At 48.4% G+C, this 23,137-nt stretch overlaps 1 protein-coding gene across 2 annotated transcripts in view; it reads right to left on the bottom strand.

Moving 5' to 3' along the window:
• The window catches only part of LOC138564517 (zinc finger protein 345-like), an 88,965-nt gene that overhangs the window by 49,467 nt on the left and 16,361 nt on the right, over window positions 1-23,137 (bottom strand). For both annotated transcript variants that reach the window (XM_069642916.1, XM_069642917.1), the window contains exon 2: window positions 5,763-6,595. In XM_069642916.1, the coding sequence (XP_069499017.1) occupies window positions 5,763-6,549 (787 nt within the window). In that variant the 5' untranslated portion in view covers window positions 6,550-6,595. The remainder of the gene's footprint in view (window positions 1-5,762; window positions 6,596-23,137) is intronic.

Genomic DNA, 23,137 nt, shown 5'->3' with positions numbered 1-23,137 from the left:
GTAACATTTGGCATTAAGGGTGGCCGTCCTGTCTAGGGCTGTATTGTGGAAGTTTTCATGGAGAGAGGGAGTTGCAAAGCGTTTGCGTGGAGGTGGTCAGGGCAGAGGTGCAAGAAGGGTTCAGGAATTCCATGATGATCCTGTGGAGCTCTCTGCTGCAGCAGCTCAGGATTCTTTTGTTGTAATAGACTTTTATGGCCTTTCGGATCTCTGATTTGTATTTTTTAGTGATTTTGGGAGAACACTGACTTGCTTTGAGGGGTTCTGTAAACTCACCATTTGCGCTTGAGGGAGCGATTTTGGGTTTTGAACACATTCATGTGGGGGGTGAACCACTTGGGCGTTGGTCCTTTGTTGGAGAAAGCTGAGCTGGAGAGTTTGGTGGAAGGATCGAGTTGTTTAGCCAGGGGTCAAAGGACTTGATGGGTACAGGTCTATCTGTGGCTGGGATTGAAGGGAGGGTGTGTAGCAGGGCTTCAGTCAGGTCAGGTAATACCTTGACCTTGTTCCAGCATGGTCAGAGATGGCATTGGGACGCAGGGGCGGTGTGCGGTGAGAGAAGGTTATGGCTGAGTGGTCTATCCAGATGAGGCGTTTAGGGGCGAATGCAGAACAAGGTCATGGGAGCTGAAAATGGCATTAAGGGTGTGGCCTGCAATGTGGGAGGGCCGTGTCCGAGCAAAAACAGAGGTGATGGCTGGAAGGTTTAGAATGAATCTTAACCACTGGCATTGCTCTGGGCAACCCTCCAGACCATCGTTCTTCGCCTGGCAAGCCATTACAGAAGGGGAAAGACCATATGCAAATCAGGCTTGACCCCACCCGAAAGGGGCAGTGAAGCCCGAACTGCTAGGTCACATCCCTTCTGCTTGAGACCACAAGTATCCCCAAACATGTTTCAGCCTTGTTGGGCCTCATCAGTGAGGAGTAGCTTGGGTCTCTAGGCCCAGCAGGCACGGGGCCCACGTCTGGGCATACCTGTCCCACTCGGGGTGACAAAGCAAAAACAAGCTACTCCTCACGAGCCCCAACAAGGGTGAAACATGTTTGGTTGGAGATGCTTGTGGTCTCGTGCAGAAGGGATGTGCCCTAGCAGTTCGGGCTGGACTGCTGCTTTTGGGGTGGGGCCGAGCCCGATTTGCATATGGTCTTTCCCCTTCTGTAATGGCTTGGCAGGCGAAGAAGGATGGTCTGGAGGGTTGCCCAGAGCAATGCCAATGGTTTAGATTCAGTCTAAACCTTCCGGCCATCACCTCTTTGTTTTTGCTTCGTCACCCCAAGTGGGACGGGTATGCCCAGACATGGGTCCCGTGCCTGCTGGGCCTAGAGACCCAAGCTACTCTTCACTGATGAGGCCCAACAAGGCGAAACATGTTTGGGGATGCTTGTGGTCTCGTGCAGAAGGGATGTGCCCTAGCAGTTCGGGCTGGACTGCCGCTTTTGGGGTAGGACCAAGCCTGATTTGCATATGGTCTTTCCCCTTCTGTAATGGCTTGGAAGGAGAAGAACGATGGTCTGGAGGGTTGCCCAGAGCAACCTCCTGTTTTTGGAGGGCCGTGTCCCCCAGGGGTTGGGTCATGGAGTTGTTGGAGACGTCAAACCAGATGTTAAAAGTCCCCAAGTAGGGTGAGCGTTGGGTGGTCAACTAGTGCGGTTGCTAGTGAGTCGCAAAGGCTATTGGCAAAATGTCTGTCATATCCAGTTGGCTTGCAGACTAGTAAAACTGTGTGAGAGAGCGGGCAGCAGGGAGCGTCTGATAGAAGGGATTTGTAGTTAGATGTGCAGGGCTGAGTTTCGGTGAGCGTGATGGAATTGTGTGGTTTGCGTAGGATGGCTACTCCGCCTCCTCTGGAAGGTCTTGTGGGAGATGAGCGAGTATTCAGGAGGGAAAGCTTTGTGTACGATTGGTTTGAAATCATTTGACAACCATGTTTCAGTGATGAAAACAAGATCAGGATTGTCAGAAGTTAGGAGATCAGAGATGCTGTGTCTGTTTTTGGCCATCGGTCAGGCATTGAAAAGGAGGCAGGCGACTTGCTTGGAAGTGGCAGGGGCAGTGTTTCCCAGGGTGTCCAGGGCTGGAAGGACTTGCATGGTCAGAGTGGCCGGTGGGCAGATGTAGGACAATGGAGAAGATGGTGTGGTCGGTTGGATTGGGTCAGTCAGTGTGACTGGAGGAATGGCATCTGGCGGGTAAAATGATTCTGTTGGTGCGAGCGGCGAGTGTGGGAGGTGGAGCGGGAAGAGTTAATAGGTGCTTGCAGGCCTTCGGAAGAGGAATGGCGTGTCATTGGAGGCTGGAAGGAGGGTGGCGAGTTGAGCTGGTGCAGTGGGTGGCGTTGTGCTTGGTGCTGTATGGGATTCGTGCACAGGGGAAGGGTGAGGTGTCGATGAAGTGGGGGGATGGTCATGTTCAAAGAGGGAAGTGTGGGGCATGGGTAACAGTGGTCCTGAGAGAGGGGCTAGGAGAGGTGAGTGGACCAATGTAGCGCTGGCGAGGTACGTAGAGTAGAGGATCTCTGTCTCTGAGTTTTGTGTGTTCGGGAGCTAGAGGTGTGTGAGAGAGTGAGGGGTCTGATGGGAAAGTGGTTGAAGCGATGGTTCTGGAAAGAGCAAGATATGCCATCCTGATTGAGGGGGAAGGGGTGGTCAGGTGTTGGAGGTCGGGGTGGAGAGGATAAGAGGAAGGGGCATATTTGTAGGTGGGGGTGTCGATGGGGCAGGTGAAGTTGATTTAGGCTGGTTGGAGAAGTGGTGCGAGTGGGTTATTGATGTCACAGCATCGCTGGGATTTCTTGCAAGAGGGGTTCGGGAGTGGCTGGGATGGGCCAGAAATGCATGGGAAAGAGTAGAAGTACAAGGGGAGGAGGAGGTGAGCGTGGGTTTTTGGTATGGAGTGGAGCTCCCCTCGTGTGAGTGTTGTTCGAGGTGTGATGCAAGAGATCTTTGGGGTTCTGGCTATGGAGGAGAGGGATGGGAGCAGGGAGACTGAAGTAGAGGGAGAGTTCCTGAAAGGCGGTGCGGTTGTGGTGGTGGCGGGGCTGTCATATTGTTTGGAGCGCCAGAGAGCTCCTCTGGTCTGAGAGTTTGACTCTGAGCAGAATGTGTCTGAGGGTGGGTGTGGATCTGCTGGCTGGGTGTGCGATATGGGGAGGGGGGAGTTGGAGAGGGGGAAGAGTAGGTGGAGAGGGAGGGGGGTAGATGGGAGAGTGGCAAGGCTAGGAGGATTGTGGGTGCGCCAGAGAGCTCCTTGGGTCTGAGAGCTCCTCTGGTCTGTGGTGAGAGCGGGTGGATTGGGGTCTGTCTGAGTGTAAGGTTTGAATGGAAAGGTTGGAGATGAAAATGTTTTGTGGCATGTAAGAAGGTTTCATGAAGGAGGGTGTGAGGGTAAAGGAGATAGAGCTGATGGGGTGCTTCTTGGACTGCCAGAGCGTTCCTCTTGTTTGTGGGTTGGAAGATGTATGGTGAGTGGCTGTGTGCAGGAGTGTGACTCTGGGCGAGTGTGGTGCTGATGGACCAGAACTGTGGGAGTGGGGGTGTGGTGGTCCTGGTTGTAGTGGTGTTCAGGTTGTGTAAGGGACACTGCAGCAAGTAGGAAATGCTCAAATCTGCGCCAACCACAGTGGGTAAAAACAGATTTGAGACACCCAACCAGTGGAAGAGAACGCTTAAACCTGAGACACAGCAGCAAGTAGGAAACATTAAAGTCTCAGACAACAGCAGTTGGTAAAACATAAGCTTTGAGATACTGAGTTAGTGGGAGAAATCGCCTACATTTAAGGCACAGCTGCAAGTAAAAACAGTTAGATTTGAGTTACCTGGCTAATAGGAAAACACAGATTTGAGACACAGCGTTGAGTACAAACCGTTAGAGATAACTGGCTAAATATGAGATGCAGTGGTTAAGGAGAGCCTCCTCCAGCTGGCGCACAGCAGTGGTTGGAGGACTTTTTTACTAGGTGGCTAACATGGGTGTGAAATGTTATGTAAGATAATAAGAGTGGTAGTGTTATTAGCGGAGTACAGTAATTGCTCTATTCCCAAGCCAGATCATGCTTACCTTGTCTCTCACTGCTGGTTGACAGCTGCAGGCTTCCCAGGCGAACATGTGCAAAAACGGTCTGGAGCTACTTCTGCCGGTGCTGCCCTTTGCCTTGGACCCTTAGCAGAGAGCTGCCCGGGCAGGAGGCTGCCCAGAAAGACTTTCCTAAGAGGGCAGCAAGCCCAATCACAGAGCGAGGGCACACAGGGTGGTGTGTGGGGTGGCAAAGATCAGGTTGGTCGCATGGAGAGGTGAAGCCGTTTAGACCGTAGTAAGCGCTAGGATTTAAATACAAAATGCAAAATACACTTTCAATGGAAACAATGGGCCAGGCAATGCGCAGCTAACCAGCCACTGGAAGAATTGCTGGACAAAAGCACTCCCCAAGGTGGCGCACTGCGGATGTTGATTATAACCTGGCCGGTCCAATCACAGAGCAGGGGCGGACAGGGAGGCGGGTGGAGGGGAAAGATCTGGAAGCAGGTCAGGTGGAGAGGGAAAGAGGCTTTGAGTGCGGTAAACGCTAGGATTTCAATACAACATGCAAACTGGAAACGAGGGCCCAGGTAATGCTCAGCTATTAACCCACTTGTAAAATTATGCATGTGTGAGCAGATAGTAAGACTTGTAAATTGTTCAGGTCAAACATTACCTACCCCCACCCTGCATGTGCATTGTGCGTGACTGATTGTGGAAGGGACTGTGGTACAGTGTCCGTCAGCCTCTCTACTGGTCAATGTTCACTTTTGCCTTTTTCAGAACAGCAACTCCCAGAATGCACCAGGATGCACCAGGAAATCCCAGACTCGAACAAGTGCAATGAAAGAGACCAGAAATTGAATGGACTGTTAATCTTCCTGTTCAAAACCGATGAGGCACCCAACCCCCAAACCTCATATAGATCCGAGGTGAATGGCGGGGCAACTGGAAATTAATTGAGAGTGGTGAGGGACAACAGAGAAGCAGAGGAGACATAACTCAGTTGGAAACAAAACTCACTAGCAACTGAAGGAGAACAAGCAGACTGAGAACATGGCTGCCACCACACAAGTGGAGACTAGAAAAGGGGTGGGGCTAAACACCTTACTTAATGCCTTGCGAGGGAAGTCCAAATCCCCAGAGGGATAGCTTATCCAGAAATTGGCCAAGGGGATCATGTGACCAGGGAAACCAGTGGGAGCTGGGAGAAAGGTAAGAAGGGGTAGGCTGGGCTAGAAAAGCCCAGCTAGCACAGAGGATATTGGAAGATGTTTGTGTGGGCCGAGCAGTGGTTCACCAAGAGATCAGATGGAGAGCGGAAGATGGGAGTGCAGGTTTGAGAAGACTGTGGCTGTGTTAGAAGCAAGTGCAGGTAGGTTATTGAGAGAGATAGAGAGAGATAGAGAGAGATAGAGACCGAGATAGAGACCTTAGTGACTTCTTGCAGTCTACCAGACCAGAACCATCCCTTAAAATGTAGAAAGGCCACAAGTTTCCCCATCAATTTTAGAAAATACCTAGACAGCAGGGGTGTTACCATGCTTAAGAATATATGTTGGGGATATGGTTGGAGGGAGCTACTGTGAAGGTCAAGAGATCTGTAGGGAACCCCTTAGGTTCAATCATGCCAGCCTTCCCATACCATTTGTCTACAATGTTGATAAAGCACTGTAAATCTACTACCATTGTCTGTAGAGGTCTTAGGACAACTGTAATACTGTTAAATGTGTTTGTTTCTTACCTGCAGCTGAGCCTTGAGTGCCCTCTTCCTCCCCTGGATTTTCGTGATATTCAGCAAATGCCTCCTTCACCTCATGGTCACAGTCCGATGCTTCCTTTACTTCTTTTATTATCACATCCTTCACAAAGTCCTGACAAGCCCTGGCACATAGTGCCTTTCCTTCTTCAATGTTCACATGATGGCATACATGTTGGTGAGCTCTGCTAATGGGCTCTTTCCCTCCTTCCATCATCTTGGCAGATGGTGCCACCTCTTTTTTAATCTTTATCTGGTCCCTGGAGTCCGGGTGAACACTGCTTGGGACCTCCTTCCCTACTTCAATCTTCACCCAGTCCATGAAGTCCTGGTTGTTGTCAGATGCATCCTCATCATCTTCAATCTTAATGTGACACTTGGTGACCTGATGAGATCTGACAGGGGGTTCTTCCTCTTCTTCAATCTTAACCCAGACCTTAGAGATGTGATGATCCCCGACAGATGGTTTCTCCTCGCTTTCAAACTTAACCCTGTCCATGGAGTTTGTCTGAACCATGGCAGATGGATCCTCTGCTACTTCAATCATAGTGTTTATGGGAGGCTTCTCAGCTTCTTCCATCTTTAGCCAGTCTCTGGAGTCATGGCAATCCCCAGTAGAGGGATCATCTTTGTCTCCAACATATATCTGGTCTCTGGAGCACTCAAGCCCAAAAGCCAGATGCTCCTCGTTGGCGTTCTTTACCCTGCCCATGGAGTCTGGACAATCCTTAGCAGATGGTTTGTCTCCATCATCAGTGGTCACCCCGTCCATTCCTTTTTTCTACCCTCAGCAATCTTTATTTTCAAGATAACAGCCCCTTGATCAGAGAAAAGAAAGAGAAATATTAACACATTTGAACGCAATATCAAATATACAAACTTGCATCTCACCAATGAATTTGGCCTTGCACACAAACAAAAACGCTGTTTTCACAGCAGACTGGACCAAACTGTATTCACATGTAATAAGGTCGAACAGACTGCTACATCCAGTAGACCAACAGCTTGTAACATTATGTGTTACTACGGACTTCTGCAAATGTATTCGCTATCCCCTCTTGCTTCTCCCCTCTTTTCGACTGCTTACTCTCTGTTCTCTCCTCGTCTCCCTTTTCCCATCTCCTTCCCTCCTCCCCTTACTTTATTCTATGTGCACTTGCTCTGTCAGAATTGTCCCTGGACCTAGTATGATAGCAACCTCATATGTCTCCTCCCTCCACCCCTTACTTGTGATCTCCCCCCACCCCCAGCACTATCTGAAATGTCGTCAGGCATAGTATGATAGTCGCTTGTTTTGTTCCCCCCCTCCTTTCTGCACCCCTCTCCCTCACCTCTTGTTTTTCTCCATCTCTACCAGAAATTATATCAGGCCTAGTACAATAGTCGCCTGTCTGTTTCCATTTCCCTCCCACTTTCCCTTCCCTTCCTTATCTGTCTTAGCTCTTGCACTATCTGAAATGTCGGCACGGGCAAGTACGATAGTAAATTTCACATCCTTACTTTTCATGGCCTGTAAGAATGTAATTGTATTTTCCTTCGTTTCCTCCCTTTCCTTGAAATGCTTTGAAACACATGGTGTATACGCGCTATATAAATAAACTATCATATCATCAAAGTGGAATCTGACAAAACACAGCAACGTCTGATTTTCTTGCAGCCTTGTGAATTGTACAAATGTTTTTTTTATTTTCAATACACTACATAGTACAGTTTTAATGCCTGCATACGGGCCTATTTCCTTAAAGTGAACCTAAAGCCCACCACAGAATGCTGTCTAATAAACTGCTTCTTTAGAAGAAAAGCTATGCTTTGTATATTTATTTGTTGATAGAAAGAGTGGAAAATGTTGAGGGGGATAGGATTTGTAAGTTCGGCATTATTTGCCATCCGCATAGCAGATATTCAGCGTTTGTGGCAAAGACTGCAGTGGGTCTGAGCATGTTGCGGCCACTGCCAAGTTTGGCGTGGCTCGCACCCCAACTTCCATGCTTACAAGGCTGCATAGGCATTTTTAGTCGCCATTACCACAGGTCTGTGGGATGCAGCAGTGCAGCTATTCGAAGGACAACATAAGCCCTACATCCCAGATGGGTGGTGCATCTTAAGGCTCTGGTTGCTGCTCATGTTCATAGTTGCCAGTTTCCTCTCCTTGCCCATTTCTTGACTTCTACCCGGACCACTTATTTGCCACCTTTCTATTCCATTCTTTTCCGTTTTTCTCTTTGCTTTCCTGCCTGTCGGATTTCAAACTACCCTGTTCTTGAGTCTAGCCTTCCCTCTCTGTTATTAAGAGTCATCGTTGTCCAGCCGCTCCTGCCTGCCTATGGCCTGCCTGGTGGTTTTGCAGTTTGAAATAAGCATCACCACCAAGGCTCCACCTCTTCCAGTGCCACGCAAAATCAGGGGCAGCCATCATGTGGCCTAAGCCCCACCCACCTTCATAGCCCTGCCTCCTTTCTGCTCTTCACTCTTAGATCAAAGGCGTCTTTCGCCCGGGCGGCAATTCCTGTTTGGAACTATCTGGACCAGGAGGACACAGGGCCCAAAACCCTGCTCAAGCAACAGGTAAGCATGCACGGACACGCATTTTCTCCCTCTGTCCTCACAGGCCATCCCCACCATCAACAGGCAATACCAACGCCATTGCCCCTCCTCTAAGGCTTGGACTCCGCAAAGCAGCAACCTCACCCACATCAGCCTCAAGCCCATCAGCACCTTCTCACTGTCCACAACACGGAACTTGGCGCTCACCAGTCTGCTCAACTATCACCCATGCAGCAAACATCGCCAACCTCATAACTACATCTTCATCACCTAAACCTTGCTGATACCCACCTTCAACCACATTGTAGACGTCTTTGTCCCCGAAGGCTACAGCATTCAACACAGAGACGGGTCGAACAAGACAGGCGGGGGCCTCACAGTCATCCACAAGACCTTATGGCCCTGCCCCAGACTTGACGTCGACAACATTGGTCCTTCAAAGTCCTCTCCTGCCACTTCCCACTATCCCAGATTGACACAGTCAACGTACATCTCATCTATAGACCACCCAAACCCAATACCACCTTTTTCAGAGACTTCACTGACCTGGTCACCACCATGTCCGTCACACGCGCCAACATCTTCCTAGGTGACTGCAACCTCTCAGGCAACAAGACCCCCAAAACGATCAAAGGAAGCTCTCCTCGACCTTCTCGCCACCCTCAGCCTCACACTGTACACGAAAAACCCAATGCACGAGAAAAGTAACATCCTTGACCTAAACATCACTGCACTGCCTTCCCTCCACTACAGCTCTCCTCTCCTCTCCTCTCCTCTCCTCTCCCACTTGACTGGTCTGACCACCTGGTCGTGCCTTTCAACATCCTGCACACCACACCCCAGTCAAGCACTCCCAGCAGAAACCCATCAGGTCCTTCAAGAACTTTCAGGTGGAAGTCCTCACTGCCAAACGAACTGCGACTCTTTACTGGAAGCACTCAACCCCACCCTCTCAGCCTCCACCAACTGAAATGCGTCCCTAAAACAACATACCTGCAAACCAAAACCGTCAGCTGTCTGGTACATGCAAGAACTCGACCACAGCAAAAGAGTCATCTGGAAACAAGAGAACGCTACAGGACCGCATCCGACGTGGCGCTCCTCAACGAACTCTGAGCAACCCGCCGATAACTAATCAACACAGCGAAGGCCTCCAACTATCAGAACACCATAGCAGAAGTCGACAACAAAAGCAGAGCCCTCTTCAAAGCGGTCAAGCACTGTGTCACCCGCTACCCAACCCTGCCATATCACATTCCATCGTAAAATCCACCGCCATCAACACCTTCTTCATCAACAAAATCAGCAAGACTCGCCAGCACATAGACACCAGTTCTGCATCCACAGACCCACCTAACGTACCTCCTCATGAAATCTCCACACCCTGGACAACTTTCAAGACACTCTCGACAGAGGACCTGGTAGAAACCCTGGCCGCCCTCAAAGCCACATCATATACAGACAACATCCTCCCAGCATCCATCCTCATGACCCTTCCCGCATAAACTCACCCTTCCATACCTGGAGATCATTAACAGATCCCTAACTCCAGAGCACCTTCCTATCGACCCTAAGGACAGGACAAATCCTCCCTCTACTAAAGAAACCCACTCTGGATTCCGACAACCTAGGTAACTATCGTCCATTTCCCCTTCCTAGCTAAGATCGAGAAAGCAGTATCCGTGGAACTGCAGCAACACATCGACACCAACAATCTCCTTGAAACCTACCAAACCCGGGTTCAGACCCAGATGCAGCACAGAGACGACAACCATACAGGTCGTCGACAACACCCTCAACATCCTTGACGACAGCCACCCCTTCCTCTGGGTTCTACTGGACGTCTAGGCAGCTTTCGACACAGTAGACCTCCAGGCGCCCACGGATACCCTACAACGGCACGTGGGGGTGGGGGGAGATCAGAAACCTTGTCTTACGCTGGTTCAAGTCCTACCTCGCCTACCGCCAGACGTTTGTTCAGATGGACTCCTCTAGATCGCCATGCTCCTTGACACCTGTGGAGTGCTTCAGGGTTACATCTCTGCCAAGTTATTTTCAATCTATACCTGGAGCAGCTGGGAGCCCTCTTAGCCACACACAAAATCCACCAATATGCCGATGACACACGGCTCTATCTCAAAATCATCTCCATCAAGGACATCCACAGGAAAAAAACCTACCTCTCGCTGATCCAGTCTTAAATGTCCAATGCATACTTGAAGCTCAACCCCTCCCAGGACCGAATTCCTACTCCTACTCCTCACCAACACCACCCAACACCCATACATACAGACCTGGCTATCAACCATGAACCCTGTGAGCTTCACACCAGAGCTCACCCTCCTGCGCCAAGTCTCCCAGGTTCCACATCAGCAAACATCTCTCTTCAAGACACTCATAGCTATGAAAACTCAGACCGCTTGGCATCAGCTTTCTCTCCTAGCGAAAGTCAAGCCCATCCTATCCCACCTGTATGGGGGCAATGCCCTCCTCGAAGGCTTCCCGTCGTTCTCCCTTATGCCCCTGAGAAGGGTCGTATACGCAGCTGCATGCCTTATTAAGTGTCTACGCAGTTACAGCCACACTACCCCGGCCTTCGTCGGCCTTTGCTGGCTCCCACTGCACGCACAAAATCACCCTCAAGCCTTGCTGCATCATTTATAAGGCGGTCGCCCTAAAGTCACCCAGCTACCTAGCAGAGAAACTCTGCATCTCCAGCGGAAAGCACACTACCAGAAGCTAACACACATGCAGACTTGAAATACACTGCTGCAAAAAGGAAAGGACCAGAAAACAAGCCTTCTCCGTCTATGGAACCTCCTCCCTGTCAGCATCAGACTCGCCCCCATGCTCCTACAATTCCGAAAAGAACTCAAGACCCACCTCTTCAAGGAGTCTCTCCTCTTCAACACCTTGGCCATCACGTCGCCCCCTGCGCAAACTGACTCGCTAGACTTCATCCGCCCCTCTCCTGTATATATGTTCTGTATTTACCTCTGAAAAGCGCTCCATTGTGCATCTGTATTGTTGTATGCCTCTTTAAAGCGCTGCGTTCATTCTCAAAGCTAGGTCGGTGCTCAATAAATACCATAATAATCATCATCATGGTACAGGGAGTCTGCCTGCTCAGAGCGTCCGCCGCCGTGTTCTGCTCTCAGGCTAGGTGAACTGCTGACAGAGAGATTCCTTCTTGTATTGCCCAGACCTAGAGCTGCAATGCCTCTCTGCACAGAGGTAGTGACCCTACACCACCTCTCTTGTTGAGGTAGTACATGGCCACTGTTGTCCGTCATTATCAGGACATTCTTTCCTCTTAGAGAGGGCAGAAAGGCCTCAGCGCTAGTCTGATTGCCCTCCGCTCCAAAAGGTTGATGTATAGTTTGGACTCCGATGGAGACCAACGACTGCTGATGGTCAGTTTGTTGGTGTGGGCTCCCCACCCCGTGAGTGAGGCATCCGTCACTACCATTATCTCCGGCCATGGTTGCCAAAAAGATTCTCCCTTGAGAATGTTGTCCTCGCAAGGCCACCAAATTAGGTCTTGAGCAACTCTGCTTGGAACTTGCAGTTGTTCTGACATATTCCCTGAAATTTGGGACCACTGAGTTCTGAGATCCCATTGAAGGGATCTCATGCTTAATTGGGCCTCTGGCACCAGGAAAATGCAGGATGCCACGAGACCAAGCAACCTCAAAAAAAATCGAAGGCCGGAAGATATTGGGCATTCTGGAATTTTGCTACCATCTGCTGAATGTGTTGAGCTCTCACCTCAGGAGGCGAGGCTTTCCGCGAGGAAGTATCCAAGACCGCTCTGATGAACTGGAGTTTTTGGAATGTTATCATATGGGACTTCTTGTAATTGAGGGAGAAGCCCAGTCTGTGTAGGGAGCGGCAGGTGATACCGAGATGTTCCCGAGCTCAGGTGAAAGAGCCCTGATCAACGCGTCGTCCAGGTAGGGGTAGAGGTGAATCAGCCCCCTCCTGAGACTTGTTGCCACTACCACCATGAGCTTGGTGAAAACCCTTGGGCAGAGGTCAGCCCGAATGGTACTTCCTATGCTTGAGATAGATTGGCACATGAGAGTAAGCATCCTGAAGGTCCAATGATACCAATCAATCTTGGAGTTGGAGAGCCTGAAGGATCTGAGAAGGATAAGCATCTTGAACTTGTCCTTCATGAGGAACTTGTTCACGTTTCTTAAGTCGAAGATGGGTCTCAGTCCTCCGTCCTTCTTGGGAATCAGAAAATAAGAAGAATACCAACCCTTGTTCCTTTCCGCTACAGGCATTTGTTCTATTGCTCCTTTCTCTAGCAGAGTTAAAATTTCCTGCACAAGGAACGGATCAGGAATTTTGATAAGAGTTGGTTCCCGGTCGATGATCTTGAGGCCGTTTTAGAAAAGGAAGACAGTAACCATGAGCTACTGTTTCCAGTTCCCAAGCATCTGAAGTAATGCCCTGCCATTCGTTCAGATGCTGAGAGATTCTGCCTCCCACTGGGGTCTTCTGGATAAAGGCCTCAGAGTGGCCTAGAGGCGGCTGCAGCATCAGCTGAGGGCAAAGATGCGGCTGATGGGGCCGATTTAGCACCCCTTCCTTGTCCACCACAAGGGAATCTTCTTTGCCCCCTTTGTCCGGCCTGTCCTCTTACTTTACCAACTGAGGAATAGAAACGAAAAGAATGACCCCTCCAGGAAGATGAGCTTGAATAAGGTTGTTGAGGTTGTCGAATGGAGACGCTTAAGGGACTTAGTCACCGCCTTAGATGTCTGCAGCTTCTCTAGAATCTCATCCGCCTTATTGCGGAACAACCTCGAGCCATCGAAGGGCATGTTGAGCAGCATGGCCTGCAAGTCCGGTGCAAACCCTGAATTTCTCAGCCACGCAAACCTGCACAGTACAGTGCTTGCAGCCATGGATCTGCTGATGCTGTCAGCAGTATCTAGTCCTGACTGGAGATACTCTCCCATCGCCTCCTTGCCATCCTTAACTATATTCAGAAAGCCGTCCCTTCCCTGGCCTTCCGGGATGTGATCAGCCGCCATGGCAACACAGTCCCGTAGGGTAGAAGTAAATCTAGCCAAGGTACAGGCAACATTAGGGGACTTCAATGCCATGCTGCCTGAAGTAAAGACCTTGCAAGCCCATGCATCCACTCTTATTGTCTCTATCCGGGGGAATAGAGGGATAGGCAGATTGCTTGGTTGAAGTAACAGCCGGACTACCAAACTCTCAGGCATGGGGTGTTTGCTGAGATAGTCGGGATCACTGCTAGAGGATCTATACTTCCTAGAGAAGTTCCTGTTCACAGCAGTTCCAGATTCTGGAGCTTCCCAATTGGTTACCACCTTCCTCTGAAGGGCCTTATGAAAAGGTAAACTTGGGTCCTTCTGATGACCCTGGTCCAGGATGTCCGTCATGTCATCCTGCTCATATGTTGGTGAAGCCCTACTGCAACCCATGTACTCAGTGACTCTGTTCATAAGGTTTCTATAACCTGAATCAGCATAGTCTGACGGGTCAGGTTTACCAAACTACAGCTCTGGTGAAGTGCCGAACCACTAGCAGATTGGAGGGAGTCACAGAGGTCCTTCATCCTCAACTCTTGAGTCAATGAGCTCTTCAGGTAGCTTTTTCTAGTGCCAAAAATTGCACTCCACTTGGTCATATGTCACTTATCTCTTCATAAATGGAGGACATTGACTTAAAAAAGTATTTTTTCGGCACAGGTGTGAAGAATTTCTCCTTAACCGGTATGTGCTTCGATAGAATCTAAGATTCCGTCGACGGCTTCGAGAAAAGGGTCGATTTATCAGAAACCACCCTCGATTTTGGGGTTGAAGCAATCGGCGCTGATGCCGTCGCCAAACTCGTCAAAGGCCTCGACGATTTTAACTCCGACGGTATTGGAGATGGACTCGACTTGCTAGTCGATACCTTCAATGCCTTTTTGTTGGGTCGGGTATCCCGAGCATCCGACTTACTACTTGCCTTTGCCGAAGTAGATCAAAGGAGCGACCGGGGCATGGCTCTTGCATGATTCTATTGAGGGAGTTGGGCCCGCACTCTCAAAGATCTGCATCATCTCTACCTTAAATGCATTCCATTTACTAGGGAAATCTGACCTAGTTCGGCGCCCAATTGTCTCTGTAGAGGCATCCGATGACGAAGAGGGAGACCTATGAAATCTCTGCTTCGAAGAAGAAGATTGTCTCGATCGACTCCTGGACCGGGACCTCTTCGAACATTTACACAGAGTGGAGTCTTTAGACTCCTCGGACTTCTTATCGTTCTTCGAAGCAGCCTTCGAAGCTTCCCTCCCCACTGCAAATTTACCTCTGTGTAGCCGGAGAGCTTTTTCTATCATGGACTGACAGGATCTGCAGTAATCGGTCCGGTGGCTCAGTTATCGACATTTGTCGACCCACCGTCATAACATTTCTTAAATCCCGACTTTGGGGCCGTAGGGGTTGAAGAAGAAGACATTTTCAACAGAAAAACAATGTCCGCTGTTATTCCGCAAAGAGAACATTTTGGAAAAATGGAACTGAAGCCAATGGGCGTGGCACAAGCTACATATACTACTGATGACGTTGACACGCCACGGTGGCCCCCGAGGGACATCAACGCCACGACATCGTGCACAGCACCCTCTGCCGAGAAATGTATTCCAAAGCCGGCGAGTTACGAATATCAAAGGTGAGGAATATGTAGAAGGACACAATCCATTCAAATAAGAATTCTTTAAAATGCACAATTTGCATCACGTTTTCTCAAAAAACTCCCCCTTGGGAATATTCAAACAGTGTCACAAAAGGAATGAATCGCCACTTCTACATTGATGCCCGAAACAATTTTATGGCCCAGTCTGACCCTGCGTGAAAAGCCCAGAGTTGAGTGACAGTCCTCCATCCAAGATACAAAGGTGAGAGATACAGACATTTCAAATACAGTGTCGAGCGAGGGAGAGCGTTGTACAGTTAGAGACCATAGAACTACCACAAAGGCGTAAAGCTGAGGGATCCACAAACACCTCAATGCCAGATAAGTGTGAATGAGAAGCGAGTAAGGCGAGATGGACAGAGGTGCAGAAGTGTGAAAGAGCAACACAGAGAGAACGCACAAAGTTGAGAAAGTTCAATGATGTGTGTAAATGTGGGGAATCAATATGTACTTCTGGGTTGCATAGAAAAAGGCATGCACAGAGATGACACTTGCAGAAAATATCATGTAACATAGCATGTGTGGTGACAGTCTGTGCATGTGTCGGATGCATTACTGAACACGCACATGCACACACAGAGTTCACAGACATAAAATGCAGATGTAACAGCCATAGGTTTTGGTGATGATGACGATGAGGACGTCCCTCGACAAACTTGGAGGTCAGAAAAGCGGCATGTCAACTACATGTGAACCCCTACCCGAGTTCTTGACAAAATGGGGTAAGGCCAGCCTAGCAGACAGACATGGAACGCGGAAGCAAATACTGAATGGCAGAAATGTGGCCAAGATGCCAGCTCCATGCACATCAATGTGAACACCAAAACACTGGCCTCCAGAGAGAACAAACGTGACACTTAACACATCAGGACAACTTTAGTGGCGGATTTGCATCAAGCGTCAGAGATGAGGCTGGAACATGGTGGATTAATTTCTATCTATGTACAATTTTGATTCACTTTGCAGTGTCTGTTTTACATCAACACACATTTATTTTTCCCTTCTCCCTTTGTTTAGGAACACTTTTTAACCGGGAAAGTAAAATTATTTACATTATAGTTCACACTCTAAAAACGGTCACAAAATGCTCAAATAAACGCTAAACAGTTAAGAAACCCAAGAATAAATCCGAACATATCCAAACCCAGTGCTCACTCAGCACAACAGGAACACAACCAGTAGAGAGAGCCCTCTAGATGTGGTTAGTGGGACTGCACCAGAAGTGAATTAAAGAAAAGAATCACCAACTGGGAGTCTATGAAAGAGTGTGTGCAGAGCGGCTTATTAATGGGTGGAGACTACTGTACCAGGATTAACAACGCACATACATTCAATCAGAGATGTCTGCATGTAAGAAAATGGGGAAATGCAGGGGGGTGGGGGGGGGGGAGACCAGGCCAAGTAGCAGACAACCAGAGGGACTGCAAATGAGTGGGGTAACGTCAAGGGTCAGGAGGATACGGTCATGCATACATTAACTCCACATCACTTCAGCTCTGAAAAGCCTACACTGGCTAATAGTAACAAAATGCATCGCCCACAAAGCCTTACACCGACAAGGAGCCAAATTCTTCCAAGCCAAGATCAGCCACTTCCAGCCAAGAAGGGACTTCATATCAAGCAATGACCTAGAAATGGCGACAAAACAATATGAGAAAAGGAAATTTGCAGGAACAGCGTTCTCACGTCTACTTGCAAACCTTTGGAACACGATGCCCAAAGAACCTAGAACCACAGCAGAAGACGATCATCTTCCGGAAATGACTCAAACCCTTGCTATTTAACAGACAATGATTACTGCAAAGAGACATCGGCAGCAACAACATCCTGGACCAAAAAACAAAAAAAACACACCAAGGAACACGTTCACAGATAACAACGCCAATATCTTAAGAGGACCAGAACACTGCCCCCCACCTTCTGCCTGCACCCACAAACCATGCCCAACAACTAGAGTGATCAACTGTTGGAGATGTATCACCACTGGTCCGACATCACAAGATTGTTTCATTTAAGAAAGAACATAAACACATAGAATGCTGGATATCTTAGCATCCAAGGTAGGGCCTAATATTTAACAATGTCCAAACACATGGTGGTATCTAAACCAAACCCATCACTGATAAAGAACAGGTGTATATTCTAGCAAACATGTCAAAAAAATTTGATTATAAACATATGCTACAGTCGCTAGGTGTCCATGCTTTACTGGGCCGGAAAAACTTACTTCAAGAGAATGGAGTCAGAGGCACCATTCACAACGTCATATAAATGAAAGGTAATGGTCGGCTCGATGCTTGTTGCTTAAATTCCGAGGTCCCTGTAAAGTTTCTATGAGACACAGAAAGGAAAAAGCCAAACGATGATGCATAGGTATAGATGGCATTAGGTCTATACTGGTGATAACTCATGTTCAGTTACAACTTACTACAGAGTTAGAGTCTGTCGTTTTATAGGGTAGGGTTTAGGACTCTGTGCTGTCAGGTAGCTGAATCAGCTAGCGCATGCGAGTAGCCAAACGTTCTTACTGCAAAACACAATGTACAGCGATAACGCTACCGTAATAGCATAGCTTAATTGTATAAATATGCTCAACGAGCAACATCAAGCACTTACTAATGCCGCAGAACAAGGCTGCATCCGCAAAGCCGGGTATGAAATACGTTTACTCCAAGTGGCTGCCGGATGTGAACGAGTTAATGCGGCAGCGGCGAAGTCTGATCTGGGTGACCCCAGAGTCGAATGCCGGCTAGACGCCAGGTCACGACGCGAGCTGTACAGTGGTGAAACAAGACAGAAGCCGCACGTTAGTGCCGACCGTGATATTATGCACGGCAATGCTAAACACGAACAACGGGAAAAGGGCAACCTCACACAGAGAGCACTTACTTGTTACGGATAGTGTACACCTTCTGGTCCCAGCTATGGTGTAAGAGAAAGTCGCGTCCGACTTAAAGTCATGTTTATTTATGGAAGAAGGCGATTGAAAATGATGAGCATCAGAGTAACATGATGCCGTCAAGGAAGCTCGTAATTTAAAGGAGCCGAGTACACGCATTGGTGTGAATGCATCGGAACCACAGAATTACATGGGTTCAACAGCGATGAACACAGCCCGTGATGAAAAGACGGGCCTTTGTAAGATGGCAAAGAGAGCTGATTGTTGAACCATTATGACAGATCCATAGTAGAACAGTTGTGCTCACACAAATGTACTCAAGTTATAGTGAAGACTAGATTGATATATTTGTGGAGGAGAGTAATGATTTTAACAGATACAACAGTGATGGTGGTGAGTGTTAATCAGCAGGCGGGAGGCGTATTTGAGGATGCACCAAATCCTTTTATTCAGAACAAAAAAAAAAAAAAAAAAACTTTAAATGCAGTTTTCAACACAAGCACGATTTTCGTTTTTTCAAGGAAGCACTCCTTTCACTTTCCTGAACAAGGCCTTAAATCAGGGTTGGTGCTGTGACACGGGTTAAGGCCAAATTAATGTAAAGAAAGAAAAAAAAACAGAAGTCTTTTAAATGTCCTTGCCTTTTATTGTGGGCTTCTTTTTCCTCCTAAGGCACTCACTAAGCGTTGCTTCAGACTTCCTATCTGAAGTTCAATAAAAAAAAAAGATGTCCATTCCGGTAACCTTTTCTTTCCTTGGTTCCGTGGGTTAAAGTAAACAGTCCATAAATCAATGCCCGTGTCGTCTAACAGCCAGCATTTATCCCGGCCAAATGGTGCTTTTCAAGTAAGCCCCTGTCAGAGGGACTCTGCGTTTTTCTGCGGCGAGAGTTCGCGCATACGGACTTCTTGCATGCCTGTGGCTCTGGCAATCAGTATGCCCAGTTAAAACCTGCTGCCTCCTCCTTCCATTTCTCATTGCACTCGCCTTCTCCCTGGATAAAGAAAGAACAGACAGCCTCTCTGAATCCACGCATGCGTTAAAAATGCTGTCCTCCCCTCCCCAAGTCCAGGTGTGTTCAATCTTTCCGTGCTCTCATGAATCAACCCCACCCTTTCCTCGCTACTCTCTCTGGGCTCTCCCACCTGACCTCCCTGGTTATTATTGGATTCCACCCGCCCTCCTGATATTCTGTCCGTTCTGAATGCCTTTCTTCTGCTGAGGTAATAAGGTAGGTGAAGATCACTATGCATTTTGGAACTAAGTGATTTGGCAGCTTTTCTTCGTGATTCAGCATAGTGCATTGTGGGAGAAGTAGTTTTCTGACAGGTAGTCTCTGTAGATTTTATTTTGGAATCTCCTGGCAGAGTGGGTTTTTTCATTATGTGCGGCATGTTTTCACCGTCCATGACTGTAGGTACAGGGTGTTCTGTTAACTTTATGTTGGTGAGTGGGCTAGATGTCCCGCCACTGTTCAAATTAGGTGACTCCGGGGGTGTATCCTCACATACCTCCCTCAAGGAATCATGCCGATCGGGCTGATCTAGGGAACGAGACAGATAGTACGCTACCAATTGATATTTTCCTGGTTTGTGCACGGTTACAAATCGGAATGGCTGTAATGTAAGAAACCATCGCAATACCCTGTGATTGGAATCTTTCTGTGTTGCTAGCCACCGTAAAGGAGCATGGTCCGTGAAAATGGTGAACTGTCTACCCAGCAGATAGTAACGTAAAGATTCCACTGCCCATTTTATGGCTAAGCACTCCTTTTCCAGGGTTAAATATGGAAGTTCGTGTGATAACAGTTTTCTGCTTATAAAAACAACTGGGATGAGTTCATCTTCTGTTCCCTGTGATAGTACAGCCCCCAGGCCGCACCCTGAAGCATCAGCTTGTAAAAAGAAAGGCTTGGAAAAATCGGGGCAGTGTAGAACCGGCCTGTTAGCGATCAGTTTGATCAGAGAATAAAAGGACCGGGTTACTTCTGGGGTGATTGTTAGCGTTTTGTTGGTTTTGAGGGCGTCTGTCAATGGGGCAGCTATAGAGGAAAAGTGAGGAATGAACCTTCTGTAGTATCCCACAAATCCTAGAAAAGCTTGTATCCCCTTCCGGGTGCTGGGCACTTGGAGCTGTTGTATGGCTTGTACTTTGTCTAACAGAGGTGTTATCACTCCTCCACCCACTGAGTATCCTAAGTATTTGGTAGTGTTTGCTGCCAGTTTGGTTTTTTTAGGGTTTATGTGCAAGCCGGCTTCTCCCAATGCCATGATTACTTTTTTAAGATGGGATAAGTGTTCCTCCCAGGTGGTACTGAAAATAACTATATCATCCAAGTAGGCAGCTGCATATGGTTCATGTGGTCTTAGGATTTGGTCCATCAGGGCTTGGAAAGTGGCCGGTGCCCCATGCAGACCGAAAGGAAGGACAGTAAACTGGAAGAGGCCTTGAGGGGTTGCAAACGCTGTCTTTTCTTGATCCTCCGGGTGCAGTGGTATTTGCCAATACCCTTTTGTGAGGTCCAGTGTGCTTAGGTATGTTGCTGCTCCTAACCTTTCTAACTCATCAATTCTAGGCACGGGATAAGCTTCATAGCGAGATATGGCATTCAATTGTCTAAAATCCATGCAAAATCTTGTGGACCCATCAGGCTTAGGTACGAGTACCACTGGTGAGCACCAGGCGCTTTTGGATGGTATGATGGTGCCCAGTCTCAGCATTTCCTTTATTTCCTTATTTATGTCTTCCCGTTTGGCCTCGGGTATCCGATAAGGTCTGAGGCGGACTATTTTGCCTGGTTCTGTTTTTATGTGGTGCGACACCAGGTTGGTTCGCCCCGGCAGTCCGGAAAATACTTTTGATACAGGATCAAGGTATCCAAACAACTCTGCTAGTTGATTCTTACTCAGTTGTTGCCCGACCATCACGTCATGTAAACCACTGGGTGCGTTGGGCACCAACTGTTCCGCCACCGATAATTCTGAGAGGGCTGCACACAGTATTTGTGGGGTATCCTCTCTCCACAATTTGAGCAGGTTTACATGATAATTTTTGTTTTTTTCTTTTCTGTCGGGCTGGGCTATTTCATAGTTCACCGGTCCTAAGACTTTTGTGACCTGATAAGGACCCTTCCACTGTGCCAGCATTTTATTGGTAGTTGTTGGTAATAGGACCAGGACTGTCTCCCACTTTAAAGGTGCGTAATCGGGTCCCTCGGTCGTAATATTTTTCTTGTTGTAGTTGGGCTCGACCTAACCTCTCTTGTGCAAATTCCCGGAGGTGCCCCAAATGTTCTTGTAAGTCATTTACATACTCAGACAAAGTTTTCTCTTCTTGATTCTCCCACGTGTTCTTTAACACTTTCAGAATAGATCTTGGTTGCCTTCCAAATAAAAGTTCAAAAGGGGAAAATCCTGTGGAGGATTGGGGCGTGTCGCGCAGTATCATCAGTACCCATGGTAGTGTTCTGTCCCACCCCAATCCTGTGGGACTTGTGGCCCTTCTTAACATTTGTTTTATGGTCTGATTGTATCTTTCCACAAGTCCATCAGTTTGTGGGTGGTACACAGAAGTTTTCAGATTCTTTATTCCTAATGTTTTACACACTTCTTTCATTACAAGGGACATGAAATTGCTTCCTTAGTCTGTCACTATTTCTTGGGGTATTCCCACTCGGGCGTAATATGGGAGCAAGACGTCGCAGACTTGTTTAGCTGAGATACCTCGTAGGGGAAACGCTTCCGGGTATCTTGTGGCATAGTCCACTATCACCAAGAGAAACTTATACCCTCGGCTGCTAGATTCTATGAGGCCGACAATATCCATCCCGATTCGTTGGAAAGGCTCTTTAATAAGGGGCATCCTCTGCAACGGGGCTCGAGGCGGAATACGATTACTGGTCTTTTGGCAGATGGAACATTCCTGACAATACTTAGCCACCTCTGCATATATCCCCGGCCAGTAGAAGTTCAGGAGTAGTCTTTTCAGAGTCATATTTTCTGCCAGGTGCCCCCCTGTGTTGTGGTCATGTGCTAGTTGCACCAAATTCTTGCGATAGGACAGAGGTACCAATAGTTGTTCTTTTTCTGTGTGGTCTACCCCTCTAGTTATCCTGTAGTAAAGACCCTGCTTCTCTCTAAAATATGGGGTGGAGCTGTATTTTGGGTTGGGTCATGAGCTTGTTCTCTTGCCCGTTTTAGTGAGTCATCCGTTTCTATTTCGGTGCGGAATGAGGGTATATGATCCTCTACTTTCCAATTTATCAGGGCTATTTCCTGGGCTTCTGCCCTCCATCCCCACTTATTCTCTCTTTTCTGGGCCCGTGACAACCGTTCCCGAAGTGGGCACCCTTTCAGTTCTGATCCGGAATACGGTGCTTCTTTTAGCCATTTTTCAAATCCGGGTAAGTCGGTACCTATCAGGACTGGGGCGGGTAGTGTAGGTATCACTGCTGCTTTTATTGGAATCTGCTCCCCCTCTATCCCCAAAGTAATGTCTCTGGTAGGATACTCTTTGACATCCCCACGCACATATTTCACAACTACTCCGCTTACCTGGTTATCTTCTTGGTTGCTTACATGGTGCTGGATCGCTGTATGACGACTTCCGCTGTCCATCAGGGCCTGGGCGGGGTGTCCATCCACAGTTACTTCCATCACGTGCGGGAGTCGCCGTCTTCGGATTTCCTGGGACTGAATGGTTCCAATCTCCATCGGTTCTGGTTTTGCTTTTCGGGAGCAGAATCTTGCTATGTGCCCCCATTCACCACACTCAAAGCATTGTGGGCCCCCAGGGGTTCTCGGACCCCCATTACCTGAGGACGCTCTGATCTCTGGCCGAGGTCTGGGCTCTGCCTGGCGATATCGATCTGTAAGGCCCATTGCGCAGGGTGGCCGCGTCTCCACTTTGTTTCACTTGGGGTGTCAGGAAGGGCCTTGGGGTACCGGCTTTTTTGGAAGGCGGTTGCTACGTCTATGGCTTCTGGTAGTGTTAGGTGGTGGTGTTGTCTGACCCACCTCTGTATAGGTCCGGGCATGGCCTCTACTAATTGTTCAAGGATGATTTTGTCTTTGATTTGCCCAATGGTGGAGGTGCTGGGCTGCAACCATTTCTCTGCGAGGTCCTGAATTCTATAAAATAGTTGTCTCGGGCTCTCTACTGGTTTGAGCCTGGTCTCCCGATACTTGATCCTATA

Source organism: Ambystoma mexicanum, chromosome 1p (genome assembly GCF_040938575.1).
Source record: "Ambystoma mexicanum isolate Mex_15411 chromosome 1p, UKY_AmexF1_1, whole genome shotgun sequence".
NCBI lineage: Eukaryota > Metazoa > Chordata > Amphibia > Caudata > Ambystomatidae > Ambystoma > Ambystoma mexicanum.
This window is presented reverse-complemented; position numbering and strand designations above follow the sequence as displayed.